At 45.1% G+C, this 15,101-nt stretch overlaps 3 protein-coding genes across 4 annotated transcripts; 1 reads left to right on the forward strand and 2 right to left on the reverse strand.

Moving 5' to 3' along the window:
* Positions 1 to 68: 68 nt before the first annotated feature.
* On the reverse strand, positions 69 to 6,610 carry YIPF1 (Yip1 domain family member 1). 2 transcript variants are annotated; one of them, XM_058808654.1, is made up of 10 exons: positions 6,564 to 6,610; positions 6,347 to 6,420; positions 5,498 to 5,661; positions 4,795 to 4,875; positions 4,601 to 4,688; positions 4,360 to 4,476; positions 3,567 to 3,733; positions 2,477 to 2,659; positions 1,365 to 1,474; positions 69 to 545 (listed from the first exon to the last, which is right to left on the reverse strand). In XM_058808654.1, the coding sequence occupies exons 2-9, from the start codon at positions 6,375 to 6,377 to the stop codon at positions 1,370 to 1,372; spliced, it is 936 nt and encodes a 311-aa protein (XP_058664637.1). In that variant the 5' UTR covers positions 6,378 to 6,420; positions 6,564 to 6,610; the 3' UTR covers positions 69 to 545; positions 1,365 to 1,369. The 2 variants fall into 2 exon arrangements, with proteins under 2 accessions (XP_058664637.1, XP_058664638.1); XM_058808655.1 differs by lacking the exon at positions 6,564 to 6,610 and having other exon boundaries at positions 5,498 to 5,631; positions 6,347 to 6,425.
* A 1,207-nt stretch (positions 6,611 to 7,817) lies between these two features.
* Positions 7,818 to 12,231, forward strand: DIO1 (iodothyronine deiodinase 1). Its single transcript, XM_058808599.1, has 4 exons — positions 7,818 to 8,148; positions 9,652 to 9,795; positions 10,827 to 11,026; positions 11,495 to 12,231. The coding sequence occupies exons 1-4, from the start codon at positions 7,818 to 7,820 to the stop codon at positions 11,558 to 11,560; spliced, it is 741 nt and encodes a 246-aa protein (XP_058664582.1). The 3' UTR covers positions 11,561 to 12,231.
* IFT25 (intraflagellar transport 25) lies at positions 10,347 to 15,084 on the reverse strand. Its single transcript, XM_058808600.1, has 5 exons — positions 14,862 to 15,084; positions 14,311 to 14,417; positions 13,914 to 13,982; positions 13,325 to 13,368; positions 10,347 to 12,859 (listed from the first exon to the last, which is right to left on the reverse strand). Exons 1-5 carry the CDS (start codon positions 14,957 to 14,959, stop codon positions 12,752 to 12,754), a joined length of 426 nt encoding a protein of 141 aa, XP_058664583.1. The 5' UTR covers positions 14,960 to 15,084; the 3' UTR covers positions 10,347 to 12,751.
* Positions 15,085 to 15,101: the final 17 nt, after the last annotated feature.

The raw sequence follows: 15,101 nt of genomic DNA on the forward strand, positions 1-15,101 counted from the left end.
AGGTCTCCTCCGTGTCTAAGGGGACAGAATGCAGCCCGGGGCGGCGAGGAAAGGAATTGTCACATTAGCCCACGTTACGTCTGTTTATTTACACTTTCAAAGCCTCATTGGCGGCACGGACCCACCTTAAAGGAGGTCCAGTCCTGTCACAACAGCAGGCCTTGGATCAAACCCTCCCCACAGCTCCAGAGCGTTAAGATGCTTTGTGCACAAAAAGTACAAATCACATCGCCTTCACAAGGCTTTATTCAGAAGCAAAACAGTGGGGCGAGGATAGAATTAAAGAAAAACAAAACAACCCCCCCAAAAAGCGAAAACAAAACATAAAATAATCCCAACCAAACAAAAACAACTCCTTTCTGCTCTAGACTGGGATCACTGGTTCACTCTCCTCCAGGAACATGGAGATGTCTGTATGTCCATGGGACATCGCTGTCCATCCTGCTGCAAAACACATCCCTTGTCCTTGACGTTTCCAAGGTCTTCAGTGAAACAATAATCTAAAATAGAAACTACTATCTAGATGGAGAAACTGGTGCTGTCATCTGAAAGAAATAAATAACTCCAGTGAATATTTCGGCTCCTTACCAGAGGACACAAGAGGGCACATATTTAAGTCTCAATACTAAAATCCATTACTGTCATTTTGATTCTTATTAGGCATCTGGAATGAAAAAACTGATTTTGCAGGAGGAAAAGCCACTAAAATTGACTTGCATGGTTGGATTGTGTAATTTTTTAATGTGCCTTTCACTGGGCACATTTGGCTATTTTTTATATTATTTATCTTAAATCTAATATAGTTTCTACTTAGTAAATATCCTGGTTTTCACAAACACACTTGTGGCTGGTGTACTTGGAGTGGCCTGGCTATTAGCCTGTTCCTGGACCTCCTCCAGATAATTATCCAAGAGAATTCAAATGTCATCTGCTGCTGGCAGCAGTCCTGGATGCCAGGAAGCAAATGCTCAAAGCCATCCCAGAGAAGGAGTGCAGTGCAGAGGGATGGATGGCTCAGCTCTGAGTCAGCCCTGCCCAGAGCCTACACAGATGTCCCCACACAGGGCTGTTGCTCTGACACACTGTCTCAAACACCAAGGGGGAAAAACCCAATCTGCTTTTTGTATTAAAAGGAAAGAAAAATTGGAGTCTAACAGTTTATTGCTTAAGTTTCACTGGTGCAGAATAAATTCAAATAAATGCTTTGGAGTTTTTGTAAGGGGTTAATTAATTTTATTTATATATAAACCCCATTTAGCAAAACAAGTCTGTTAAACCCCTTTCCATTCAACCATAGTGATGGGGAAAAGTTTCAGGATGTCTGTGATGACTGCAGAAAAAGGAAGTTTAGACAGGGTTCTCACCTTATTTAGTGACTCTTTGTTATTACTGTTGTTCCATTGTGAGCAGGAATAATAGGTGCAGGAATAATAGGTGCAGAAATATCCAGTTCAGGGGCATCAAAAAAGTATGCCTACATTATCAGAGAAAAAAAAAAATTATTTAGAGAGAAACATACGGTGCTGCCTCATCCAAGCTCTTTCTTTCCACACCCATCAAACACAGACACACAGATCCATCTACTCTGGAAGCTGTGGAAACTGAGACCTGGTGACACCCTTCTACACACTGCAATAAGGAAACAAACAATTTAAGTCTTCATCCTGTATTTCAATGGCCTCAGGGTCATCTGTTTTCTAACACTTACTGTGTATGGAAACATAAACCTGCTAAAACTCCTAAGCCCACACTTTATATTGAACATTTAATCTTTCTAAAGGACTAAGCATAGTACTCATTAGAATAAAGTGCAACTGGATACTATAAAGATTAAGGCTTTGCTGGTACTATGATGAATTCCAGGTGAATTGGACTCAATGATCCTGATGGGTACCCTCCCACTTGGTGATATTCTATGACTCCATAATTGATTATTGAATTTATTACCAGCACTGTCCGGGTCACACTGACATCAATTTTTGCTACGTTTAAAATAACTGCAATTTTTACATTGGAGGTTTGTTGCATATTTTATGAAAAATCCTTTTGCCAGGATCTTTTCTCCTGAGAAGCTGAGCAACTTCAGCTTCTCCATGTTTTGCTGCTTTGGAATGTGATCTGGAGAACAGTTTACCCAGCATGTGAAATTGTTTTTACTTGATGACCAATGACAGCCACCTGTGTCGAGGCTGTGAGCAGTCACAAGACTTTATTATCATTCCTTTCTATTCCTTGCTAGCCTTCTGATGAAATCCTTTCTTCTATAGTATAGTTTTAATATAATATATATAATAAAATAATAAATCAGCCTTCTGAAACATGGAGTCAAGATTCTCATCTCTTCCCTCGTCCTGGGACCCCTGCGAACACCACCACAGAGGTTTTCCTGTAACCAGCGAATCCCTCCTTCCCTGTCCCATAACACCACCTGTCCTAGGAAACGAGAGATCAGGGAAAAGGACTGGCAGTGTCCCACCAAGCATCCAACAGCCAGCAGGGCGTGCAGCAGCAGGATGGTGGCCACGGTGGCCACGGCAACGCGGCGGTTGTCGTCGCGGACGGCGGGCCAGAAGGTCATCACCAGCACGGAGCCCGAGAGGCACAGCGAGAACACCATGAGCACCCAGCGCACCACCTTCTGGGGGATGATCCACAAGATCTGCAAAAGGCAGCACAAGGCTTGCAACGGGCTGGCAGAGAGGCTGTGTGTTCTGTGACACTGTCAGCACTTCTGTTTGTGCACAAATGAACTCACGCCTAAATCTGACACATCTCTTACTGGAGGAAAGGGTAAGAGCAGTGCTGAGCTTCACTCCCAGACACAACACAGGTGAATCTCAAGTTATGCCACTCCCTTCAAGGCCTGTCCTGTTGCAGACATCTTTTATGGAAAATCCTTTCCTTAGGATTTTTCCTCCTGAGAAGCTGAGAGGCCTCAGGAACAAAATGTAAACAATGGTTATCTGCTGCTGTGGAATGCAACAGGTGCATCTGTGATTGGCCCATGTTAAATGTTTGTAATTAATGGCCAATCACAGTCAGCTGGCTCAGACACAGAGCCCAAGCCACAAACCTTTGTTACCATTCTTTGCTATTCTATTCTTAGCTAGCCTTCTGATTAAATCCTTTCTTCTACTCTTTTAGTATAGTTTTAATGTAATATATATCAAAAAATAATACATCAAGCCTTCTGAAACATGGAGTCAGATCCTCGTCTCTTCCCTCATCCAAGAACCCCTGTGAACACTGTCACACTGTCCCCAGCCAGGGAAACTTGTCCTTGGAGCCATCAGCATCTGTTCCCTGGGGACACAAACATCCTGATTCCTGAGGCTGCCTGCCAGGCTCACCAGCAGCACCTTGCTTGGTTTTGCTGCCTCTGGGGAAATGATGTGTCCTGGGCTTTTCCAGCACCCACAAGACACCTTTACACTAGACAAGCCTCAAGAAAAAGAGCAAAAGATTTTCCCAGTCTCCAAAATTTTGACAAATATCAACAATATTATAAGAAAGAGCAAATTTTCTCAGGCAGGACATGTGAGAGGTGCACTCTTAGCCATACGTACCGCTGTGGGAATGTAAACGAAGAGGGAGTAGCCATACACACACACTATCTCCAGGAAGGAGTAGGAGACAATGTTCATGACTTTACTGTTCCTCCACATCAGGAATCCCCAGAGAGCGAGGGGAACAAGCCAAGCGTACGCATAAATCGTTGTAGCTGCTATGGACACTGGAAACACAACAAAGGGTTTCATGTTCTACTTTGAATCCTGACAGAACCAAAGGTGTAGAAGCATTCAGCATGAAAACTAGAAAGCTACCTGTGAAGATACTTCCAAAAGATGAAGTTTGAATTATTAATAAACTGAAAACTGTATTTATATCTAGTTTACACCCAGTACTCTGCCAGCACTTCAAGTAGGTGATAGCAGTGATAATCTCATCTGGTAATTTTCTGCCCTAGGCCTGCAGGTTCCTGGGAGGCCACAGATCCAGGAAGGCCCTCACCAAAGCACCAGAGTGCCCAGTACTGGGCTTTCACTCTCTGTACAAGGAGGCATCCACTAAGGCTGGAAAATAACTAATTACTCGTGCTTGCTCTTCTAAATCCCTGAAACTAGCCTATGTTCTGAAGAAACAGGGTTCTGCCAGTCACAACCCATTTTAAGGGCTTGTTTCACACGTCTAAAAATTTAAAACCACCAATCAATAAAAAGACTAAAGTGTTAAATCAAAGCCATGACCTGGTTTGATATTACTTCATTTGCACATTAAAAAAAAAAAGACACCAAAAAACAAAACAAAACAAAAAAAAAACACCAAAAAAACTACCCCCACAAATGACTACTTACAAACCTTTTCTGAATTCAGGCACGTAGTGGTACGTTGGTTTGCCCAGATGGATGAAGAAATTTGAGAGATTGCCACTAACAGCAATGGTGAACACGAGTGTAGCACATATCCAAAATGGACCTTAAAAGGGAAAAAAAATCAATAGCACCTCCTCTGCTGTCTTGCTTTCTAGGCCAGCAAATAAAATGTAATACAGACTCAAAATATTTAGCACAGCAAGTAACTTCTCCCACCTCACACCTACCATAAAGATCAGGATTGCTGCGGATATACAGCCTTACAAAGTTCTTCCCAGGGACTGGGAACACTGATCCTTTGATTCTGTCCAGGACCTAAGAAACATAAGGATTTGTCTGACTGACAATGCAAGAAGGAAAAACACCTCATTGGATAAGGCATAATTCAGACAACAGTTCTCCTCTGGAGCAGAATATTAACCTGGTATGTGTCCACATCGAAGAAGGTCTGGTAGTACTCAAAAGTCCAGAAAGGGGCACTTTTCTTCTGTCCTGCAAGCAGCTAGATGGTGGGAAAGGCAACATGGAAAGTGTTACAAGCACACAATTTATGCATTACTAACTCATTTACACAGTGGTCACATGATTTTGGTACCCAAACTGAAAACAAACACAACAGGGCAGGATTATGTAATGGTTTCCCTCTTCCCCTCCAACAGCTGCAGACAGCCAGTCTCTTATCTCCCTGTAGGCAGAACCACGGCCTGAGGTTGTAAAGAGGAGCCTGCTACTGCCGGCCGCCACATCATCTGGAACACTCACCCTCACCCCCACGACAAGTCCCTTCTGCTGTCAGAAACACAGAACGGCCTGTGCTTGAAGGGACCTTAAAGATCATCTCACTCCATCCCCCTGCCATGGGCAGGGACACCTTCCACTATCCCAGGTTGCTCCAAGACTGGCCTTGAACACTTGCAGGGATGGTGCAGCCACAGCTTCTCTGGGCAACCTGTGCTAGCACCTCACCACCCTCACTCACGGGACAGAATTTCTTCCTATAACCAATCTAAACTTCTTCTCTCTTAGTGGGAATCCATCCCCCTTGTCCTGTTCTCTACATACACTTGTAAGAAGTCTCTCTCCATCTTTCTCACAGGCCCCCACCATAGAGGTGAGAGCATTACCTCTGTTTTATCGGAGTCATCAGTGCCCAGTAACTCATCATCCTCTTCCCTCCCTGGCTCCTGCAGGTGGCTGTGCTGATTCTTGGGGATTTCGACTGGCTCATCGATGCTTATGGTGGTGGCATCAGGATTTGCTGCAAGCAAATTAGCTGCATCGTCAAATTCTGCAAATAAGTACATTACAAGACAGGTGATGAACAAGACACTAAAATTTTTGTTCTCATGGCTCAAATAAATGCATAAATACCCTGAGACAGAACAACCACTAGTTTAGGCATGTTGGGTATGAACTATTTCCTAAAGTCCAAGCTGACACGGATCAAGCCGAACATTCAGTCAGTGGATAAAGTGTGAGTTTGCTTTTCCTGCCAGTCTGCCTGCAGGATGTGACACTGGCAGGACTGGAGCCTGCCTTCCTGTCCTGCCAACAGCCCCAGCCCAGGGCCAGCAGGTCTCTGCAGGGCAAGGGAAAGCTGTCTCCTAGAGAAATGGGTACTTTTAATATTCTCCAAAAACTGACGTGCAATTTTTAATGAAGAACTAAAGAAGTCTGAAACCGGGGCCTTCTGCAAGTTACAGAGCGCTCTGCCCCCTTCCAGCTGTCACTTGCTACCACAAAGGATTCCAGTCTACGACTTCCGTCAACACCGGTTACATTTTTTATCTGGCAAGCAGTACAATTCCATCTCACAAAATTCAGGATACCTGACCCCATCCTGACCGCACAAACAACACTCTCAGGACGTTTTCATTCCGCGAACGCTCAGGGACGCTCCCAGAGCCTCCAGCGCCGGACGGCTCCCCCAGCCGGGCCCAGCCTCGCGTCGGCACCTGCCACATCGCCTTTACCTTGGAATTTGAGGTCGTCCGCCGTCGCCATTCATCCGCCGGGACGAGGATCAGCTCCTCGGGGCTCGACCCTCCTGCAAGAGGACAAGGTGGCGCTGGGGCTGGGGCGGGTGCGGTGCCCGCCCTGCGCCAGCGCTGCTGCGCCCCGCTGCTGTGCCCCGCGGCCGCGCCCCCCGAGCCCCGCACCCGCCCGGGCCCCGGGCCGGGCACCCCGCACCTCAGCGCCGCCGGTCCGCTCCCTTAAAGGCGCCGCCACCGCCGCGCGGCCCCGGCCAATCAGCGGCGCCGCTGAGCCCCTCTGCCCCCGCCCCTCGGAGAGCAGCAGCCCCGCCGGTGACGCGCCTGGCACCGACCAATCAGAGCCCGCGCGGCGCTTCCGCGTGCGCGCCCGCCCGCCCCCTTAAAGGACCCTGCTGTCTGTGAGGGAACATGGCGGGGCTGTGGGTGTTCGTGCCCTTGTACAGCTGTTACAGACGTACACTGCGTGTTCTGGTAAATGAGAGTTTTACCAAAGAAACACAGAGCGGTTCGGGTTGGAAGGGACATTTAAACTCATCTCATTTAATATCCTTGCCGTGGCACGGACACCTCCCACCAGAACGCGTTGGTCCCAGCCCCATCCAGCCTGGCCTGGGACACTCCCAGGGATCCAGGGGCAGCCACAGCTGCTCTGGACACCCTGTGCCAGGGCCTCACCACCCTCACAGGAGAGAATTTCTTCTGCGTACCTGCTCTAAACCTGCCCTCTGATGGTTTGCAGCCATTCCCCCTTGTCCCGTCACTGTCCCCCTTGTCAATGGCCTCTTTCCATCTGTCGTGTGCTGGAAGGGCGCAGTTAGGTCACCACAAAGCCTTCTCTTCTCCAGGCTGAACAGTCCCAACTCTCACAGCAACCCTCTGATCTCTGATCTTGGTATCCTCTTGAGGCCTCACTCCAACAGATCCATGTCCTTCCTGTGCTGGGGACCAGCTGGATATTATATATACTGGAGCATATATATATATATATATATATATATATATATATATACACACACTTTTTTTAGGTTTTTTTTTTAATCCTTCAGCCCCAAAATGCCAAATCCTGGAGCGCAGCAGAGCCCCAGAGCAGAAGGAACAGGGCACTGTTTGCACAGCATCAGCACCTTAGTCTATATTGTGGGATTCAGGGAGAACAGCCTGATCCAGCTGCCCTCATTTGCACAGCACAGCCCACATCTGTGGATAAGCCTCACATCTCTGCAGTGAGCAGCACAGCCCCACCCTGGCTGCACTGGCTGCCCTTGGTGCAGCTGGAGGGAGCACTGCTGACAGGATCCTTGCTCACCCAGGGGCTGAAGGGCAGGGACAGCACAGTGTGCAAGGTAAGGCAGAAACTTAATCAAACACGTGGATATTTTCCCTCCCCCTCACCCTCGACCTCTACCTTTGCCCCTGCCTCGCATTGTGCTCAGCAGACCTCTCCACCACCATGTCGGGCATCAGGGTACTGCTGCAGAAAATCCTGATTCTCCTGCAGGTTACTCTGTCTGTTGTGGTGGGCAAAACACTGATGATACTGTTCCCCAATGCCATGAAAAGATACATCCTAAAGATGGGCGAAAAGAGCAGAATGAACAGGAATCCAAAGTTCAGCTATGAAAACTGGGGCCCCACTTTTTTCAGCTTCAAGTATTTGCAGTTTGTGCTGAAGGTGAAGTGGAAGAGGCTGGAGGATGAAGCCTACGAGGGACACCCTGCTCCCAACACGCCCGTGGTGACCCTCGGTGGGGAAGTTTGTCACCTCCTGGATTTCATGAAAGGTCAGTAATTGAGTTGGTAATTTCAGTAATTGCTGAGAGCATAAATGAGGAGATGCTGCTGAGGGAGCAGGGACAGGCAGCTGGCACTGGAGTCCATCATGTGCAGACCACCAGCACCCACCTGCTGGAAAAGATGCAGCACATTTACTCCAGCTGCTTCTTGATTGTCTAAAATAACCTGCATTTATCACCCTGTCTATGCTATCCCTTCACACCACTGAGCTTTTGCAAGAGCTGGCTCTGCCTGGAAACACTTTTTGCTGAAAGCCAAGGTAATAATTTGTTTTAGGGAGAGAAGGCCCAGAACTGAAACGCGTGCAATGATTCCTGATTGTTGGCTGTCATTCCCTGTCCATACAGAAAATTCCACACCAGCTCCCTCAGCTAGCCTAAAGCCTAGAAAGCACACAGTGGGTTTTTCCAGATCTAAAGTGGCTGGGAATAAAGCAGAAGTAGCTGCTTTGTACTTTGTCCGCTGCCTCCCACTGAGATCTCAGCAGAATGTGGAATTAATCATTAAGCTGCAGCCTCCATCCCCACGGGAGGGATTACATCCTTCTCTCACTCTGCATCCCTAATTATATATAGATATTTATGTAGAAAATGGGCTGTAAATTTATAGAAGAGAAACACAGTATCTACAGGAAGGTACCACTGTTATTTAATTCTTTAGGATGTGGATCTATGGTTAGCAGCAGCTTTTAAGTTAAGCCATGCCAGAAAGGTCTTGGACAAATTTAATGGAATTCAGCATAACCAGACTAAAAAAGGTGCTTAAAAATCCTGCAAGCTCTCTTAAATCAAGGCCTTGCCAACATATACACAATATTGTGTTAATTTGTAAGCAACTGCAGATACTTTTGCCAGTGTAAGGTTAGTTTAATAATAATATATAACCAGAGTTCTGTTTGGACAGGAAATTGCAGAAATACATTGAAAGCATGAAAGCCTGTGATGCATGACTGAAAAGTCTGCAGTTTCCCCTCAGCTCAGCTTGAACTGACACATCTAAAAAAAATCTGGACATGAAAAGGCACTGGGACTCTGTCCTCAATGCCCAGCCCTGAACCACTGTCCCTAGATAACCTTGCAGAAGGCCATGGTTAGTATTTTTGAAGTTGCTCCATACTAAGGATCTCAGGGAGGCTGAGATGCCCTTTTGGATCAGCACCCTATCCCAAAAACGTTGGTAGCTTGCTAATTGGCTCTTGTGCTGAGGAAAGAGGAGCTGTGTGACTGCAGGGTGCCTCCTGCCTGTACTGGGCAGGGTTCCCTCAGGTAAACTCCTTGCTGGATGCAGCACAGACAGGGCCAGGCTAGGAAAAACACCTTTATGGCTGCTTTGCAGAGATAAAGAGGTTCTGCTGCTGATTTTACTGACCTAGGAGAAGTTTATAAAGTGCCTTAGTGTTGTCCAGGAATCCTTGCACCAGAGGCTGTTCAGTGTATTTAATTCTGCCCTTCCTCCTGTCACTTAACCACAAAACATTTTTTTCCCCCCAGATAACCGACCTTTAATCCTGAACTTTGGAAGCTGCACCTGACCTTCATTTATGCTAAAATTTGATGAGTTCAACCAGCTTATCAAAGATTTCAGCTCAATAGCAGATTTCCTTATCATCTACATTGAGGAAGCTCATGCAATAGGTACAGTACAAACACCACAGCTACAAACGTGTCACTTCCTTTAGGAGAAAAAAAGGTGTGCTAGCAAAGCAGGGGGCTGCAAACAGCACAGAAATCTTCAAATCAAGTGGCAACACCACATCTAGGCACAAGTTTGTGTCCCTAATTCTCCTAAGATTCTACTTACACTTCTGACTTTACACTCATGTGAAGGACATGTGTTTTTTAACAACTGCCTCTCAATGTTATACAGCTCCTTTTGGAAAGAGGAAGAAAAGATAATTCATAAAACAAAAGTTAAGTGTACAATATGTTATGTGTTGACAGAACAAATAAAAGTTTTTAATATTTTTCAAGAACAGGATGTAGACTCCAATTTGAAAAATTTAGCAAGCAAACAAACCACACTTGTTTATCTGCACTGGATTCTAAGTAACCCATTGGCACAGCTTTTATCCCAAGATTAAATGTTTTTCTAAAACCTAACATTTACAGTTTTCTAGCAATATGTCATTTTCAACAACTGAGAATCAGATAATGACTAAGTCAGTCATCAAACTCTTTCACTAGTTTCTGCTTTACTGGGAAGAGTTGTGTGCAAATGTTTGTTTGCATAGTTCTGATAAACAAAGGCATGGCCTGGCTCACATTTCACTTCTCACAGACCTGTTATTTTGGTTTATAGGCTTAATGAGTACAATCAAGCAAAATGAACATTGACAAACCTTACCCAATACATGTTCCCCACCTGGTGTCTTTCTAGGGTAGATCTATGTGGGAAAATTTCAGCTAAAATCCATCAAATATTTCTGAATCCAGGGCAAGAAAATACAGTTTGATGAGGGGGAAAAAACCAGATCTTGGGACCACTTAATAGAAAGCTCTAGTGCTGCAATAACTTAAGGAGGGATTTCATTTCATGGCAAGTTTTGATGTTAGGAATAAACTGTAAGATTCTTTTAACCCAGTTTTGGGGTATGACACACAGTACATGCCCACCCTTGCACCTATTCAAAACCTTCACTGCTAAATCCCTTCCTCATTTGTTTTAGATGGATGGGCTTTTAAAAACAATGTCATTATTAAAAATCACAGAAGCCTTGAAGATCGAAAAATTGCAGCACAACTTCTTCAGAAAAATCACCCTCTGTGTCCAGTGGTTTTGGACACAATGGAGAACCTGAGCAGCTCAAAATACGCTGCGCTGCCAGAGCGACTCTACGTGCTGCAGGGAGGGAAGGTCATCTACAAGGTAAAAAACATCAGCACCAATGAGCACAGTGTACAGAGAATTTTAAATTTCAAGGTGATTTGAGACTGCTTTACATATAACAGTCAGTATTTCGTTCTGTTTGAAAGTGAAACATTTCACAATGCACTGTAAATGTGGAGAGAAATGAAAATGCAGCAAAACCAGTCTGGGCCTTTATAATGTACATATTTGATGTACACCTCAGTCTTGCTCAAATATTTATCTTTTGGCTCACTAGTAACCTGAGGTACATCTAAGCTGTGAAATCCAGGAACACTTCCCACCTCCAGGATCCAGACCCAGTGACACAGCAGGGTGTAACCAGTGTGTAACCATCTCCCAGGGATGCCTCCAGTGGAAAGGGAGCCCAAGGCACACCTGCCCACAGTTCTGGTGCAGCTGCTGTGCTCTGAAGGATTTCTGCTCTGCCTTCTTGAGCATCACTATGTCATTTTATTGCCTCTGCAGGGAGGAGTGGGGCCTTGGAATTACCACCCCCAGGAAATACGTGCCATCCTGGAAAAACTGAAATAGAAAAAGAGGACTTCGAAGCAAAAACTATTTGGATAAAGAAGTTAAAAAAAAATTTGTCACAGACCTCAGTCTAAAGAACAAAAATAGAATTTAAAAACAGCCATAGAGAGAAGAAGAAAAGAACAATGCTGTATATGCATTGTATATGCAAGGAGCATCTGGAATGAGGTCTAGAAGTTTTCAGGTGTCATCCCTACCACACCAACTTCTGTTCTGAAGTAACTTACTACTTTTATACTACACTCAGTAATGTGGGAGCTGGGTCCATTGAGCTCTGGATACCAACATTTACACTTGTAAGGAATATCCTGCAGGATGAATTTCAGGGTGGTGACATTTGCAGGAGGCCACTAGCATGCAAAGCAATTATTTTACATTACTATATACACATTGCACTTGTGTATATAAAATGTTCCCTTTCACTGACTTAGGACACTTCTGAGCAAGACAATCTGTCAACATCTGTTTCCATGAATATTTGTTATGATGGTCCCAGCTTAAAGCACTGGTGGCTGTGACCTGATTCTAGAAAATATTTATAGAAACAAGGGGTTGATCTACAATTATTAAAAGTCTATCAAAACACTTCATTTGGCTTCAGATTATTTCCCTTCCTGCCCTGCCTCTCTACCCCAGGTTATTTCTAAGCATTAGCAGATATTTATATTCATTCTAATAACCTCTGAGTTTGAGCTGATCAGAAATGTACCAATTTAAGGACTTTTGAAGGACTTGTTCGACAGTAGGAAGTAATACATCCCACTTAAGTAGCTCACACTTTTTTTTTCTATTTAATTCAGAGTGCAAGGGAAACACTTTATAGGAAATTGAGTTTTAATTAATGTATTATGTAAGCCTGATAAAAATATACTACCTTAAATGGACTCAGTTATGTTCAGGTGTTCTAAGCTGACAGCTTAGGTTACAAAATGAAAAAGCTGTTACTACAATTAACAACTGCACTGTGTTCTGGTTGGACTTGATCATCCTAAAAGTCTTTTCCAACCTAAATGATTCCATATACTCCTATTCTATTCCATACATTAAACCAGCAGGGAATACATACCACATCCACACCTTCAAAAACCACTTTAATACAGGGTGCTAATAATAAACATTCTCTGCAGTGCAGCTATCAAAATGTAACTTCCTTATAAAAAATAAAAGTGGAGGCCCAAAGTTAAGCTGGGCTCAAGTGTTCTCTGCTGTGCCCTCTGCCATCACCCGGTGCACTGACACAAAATGATCAAAGGCAGATTTGATGATGAAACGCAAGTAAGTGGCTTGGAACTCAGGAAGCTGCAGGAGGAATAAAAATATTGTTATTGCATTCTCTGTAGTAACAAAACTCCCCAACCACATTTGCAGAAGTTTGTTAAACCACAAGGATCTGGATTTTTCAATGTCTGTTTTTTGAACTGCACATAAATCGAGTTCTTTGACCTGCAACTCAAAAAAAATCCCATCACCTCCTGAATTCTGCAGCCTTAAAGGCAGCAAGTGAAGGAGGGAAGATTGCCACACTTCTGGAAAGGGCCCTTGCACCTCGTTAGGAGCACTAGGCAGGTGCAATTTCACAGCATAATCTACTGAGGAGCAGCTGGGAAGTGCAATTTCACACCAAAATCTACAAATTCTTCTCTTTAACACCAACTGAGCAATAATTGCAAATAAAGACATGTTTGGTTTTTTTATGATTTCTTCCCACTTAGTCCAGACATCCCATTTCATGAACCACTACTGATGTACACTGTAAATACTCACTGGAAATTCTTCCATTTGGAGCTGCCCTTCTCTGTGCTGCAAATCTAGAAAATATATTTCAAGGTAAACAATGAAGAATAATGTGAGAATAATGTGCAATGAAGTTTTCACTGGACTCAGAGTTCAAGTGAGTTTAAGGACAATGAATTTACACTGCATATAGACACTGTTCTTTTTTATTTTTACAGGTGATTTAAGAGAATACTTTTTTGCAATATCCCAGTGTGTGTGTATATATATCCCACTCATTACAGTGTTTAAAAAAGTCACCCAAGAGGCCTAAAAAAAGCCAATCCCCAAGCCAAACAATGCAGGAAATGGCACTCTATTATACTATGTAAGCCTGTTTTTAATTTTTGGAACATAAAGTGCACAACTAGTGCTTTTAGCCCTTATACAGCATTTTACTCTCCAAACTGCTGCAGAGACCAGCAGTGTTAACAAAATTCACTCAAACGTGACTGTTGCATTAATGTCTAATAAAACAATCATAACCCCACACTTTACTCAATAAATAGATGAGGGGTTACAGGGATTCGCTGAAAAACACCAACATTGCTCCCACAAAACCCCACAAACTCAGTCTTACCTTTTTCAACACACTGTTCAAAACCCACAGGGTCTTTAGATGTGCTTCTTTCAATCCTTAATGTCCGCACTAAAATATATATCAATTTAAAATATCAACACAAGTTCTGATTCTTTATTGATACTGATATTAATTCCTTCACTTTACAACCACAAAACACAAAGCATTAACTATTTTATTTTTTCTCTAAGCTATGGGGATTGTGGATATGAAGTATGATTGCTCTGTGAAAATGAATCTTTACGCAAAATTAAACCTTTATGTGAAGTTAAATGTTTATGAATCTCTTAAAAGTGGCTACATACAGACTAGGACGCTACTGTAGGAACTTTTATTAAGGCACAGACACACATTTTAACATAGCACATATTACCTACTGCAAGACACAAAGTCTTACCCAAATAACACTGGATGGCAACTTTGCTGATTTTTACACATTTGGGAAAACCAATAATCAGTTCCTGTGGGAACATGCCTGTCGTCGTCCAAAATGTTTTGGAACTTCTGTAGAGAGAACAGGACAAAACCCGCAACGGCAGCTTTCCATCTATAACCATCTTGAATTAAATTTATCACAGAAAAATATGGAGGAGAAAGGAAGGGGGAGGTGGAAAAGGAAGGGTAGAAAAACAAGGGGACGGTGAAGAAGGGAAGGAGAGGGATGAAAAGGAGGAGGGGAAAGGGACGGGAGAAGCATTTTTATTTGGGGTACTGTCAGCAGTGCCCTGTGTAAGGAGGGGCAGCTCTCTGGAGGCATTCCCACCTCGCCGGGCAGGCTCTGTACCCGGCCGGCCCCACAGGAGCGCGCAATGGCGGCGGGCCCCGAGCCGTTCCATCCACCCAGTGGCGACCCCAGCGTGAGGGCGAAGGGCCGAGCCCGGGCCAGCCCCGGCGGGCTCCGTGCGGGAGGAGCCGCTCCCGCCGCCCGCGCCCCCGCCCGGCCCTCACCCGTCCGCCACGCTCTCGGCGGGGTGCTCGGCATCGCTGGACGTGGCCAGGACCAGAGCGGCCCCCGCCGAGCTCCGGCACCAGTCGGTGCCTCTCATCGCGGGCCGCGGGCTGCCGCTCCCGGGCAACGGCGGCAGCGCCCCGCCTGCGGCCGCTCCCGGTGCGGGAAGCCGGGATGGCCCCTGACAGGGCGGGGGAGGCCGGGCGGGACCCGCCGCTCCCGCCGTGCCCCGCTCCGCC

Source organism: Ammospiza caudacuta, chromosome 7, assembly GCF_027887145.1.
Source record: "Ammospiza caudacuta isolate bAmmCau1 chromosome 7, bAmmCau1.pri, whole genome shotgun sequence".
Lineage (NCBI taxonomy): Eukaryota > Metazoa > Chordata > Aves > Passeriformes > Passerellidae > Ammospiza > Ammospiza caudacuta.

Excerpts from the sequence above, each read along its gene's own strand:
- YIPF1 (XM_058808654.1), bottom strand. The coding sequence starts at position 6,377 with ATGGCGACGGCGGACGACCTCAAATTCCAAG. Across the intron at positions 5,662-6,346 it reads GGACGACCTCAAATTCCAAG|AATTTGACGATGCAGCTAAT; the intron begins GTAAAGGCGATG and ends ACTTATTTGCAG. Across the intron at positions 4,689-4,794 it reads TCGATGTGGACACATACCAG|GTCCTGGACAGAATCAAAGG; the intron begins GTTAATATTCTG and ends TATGTTTCTTAG.
- IFT25 (XM_058808600.1), bottom strand. The coding sequence starts at position 14,959 with ATGAGAGGCACCGACTGGTGCCGGAGCTCGGCGGGGGCCGCTCTGGTC. Across the intron at positions 14,418-14,861 it reads GCCGAGAGCGTGGCGGACGG|AAGTTCCAAAACATTTTGGA; the intron begins GTGAGGGCCGGG and ends TTCTCTCTACAG. Across the intron at positions 12,860-13,324 it reads TCCAAATGGAAGAATTTCCA|CTTCCTGAGTTCCAAGCCAC; the intron begins GTGAGTATTTAC and ends TTCCTCCTGCAG.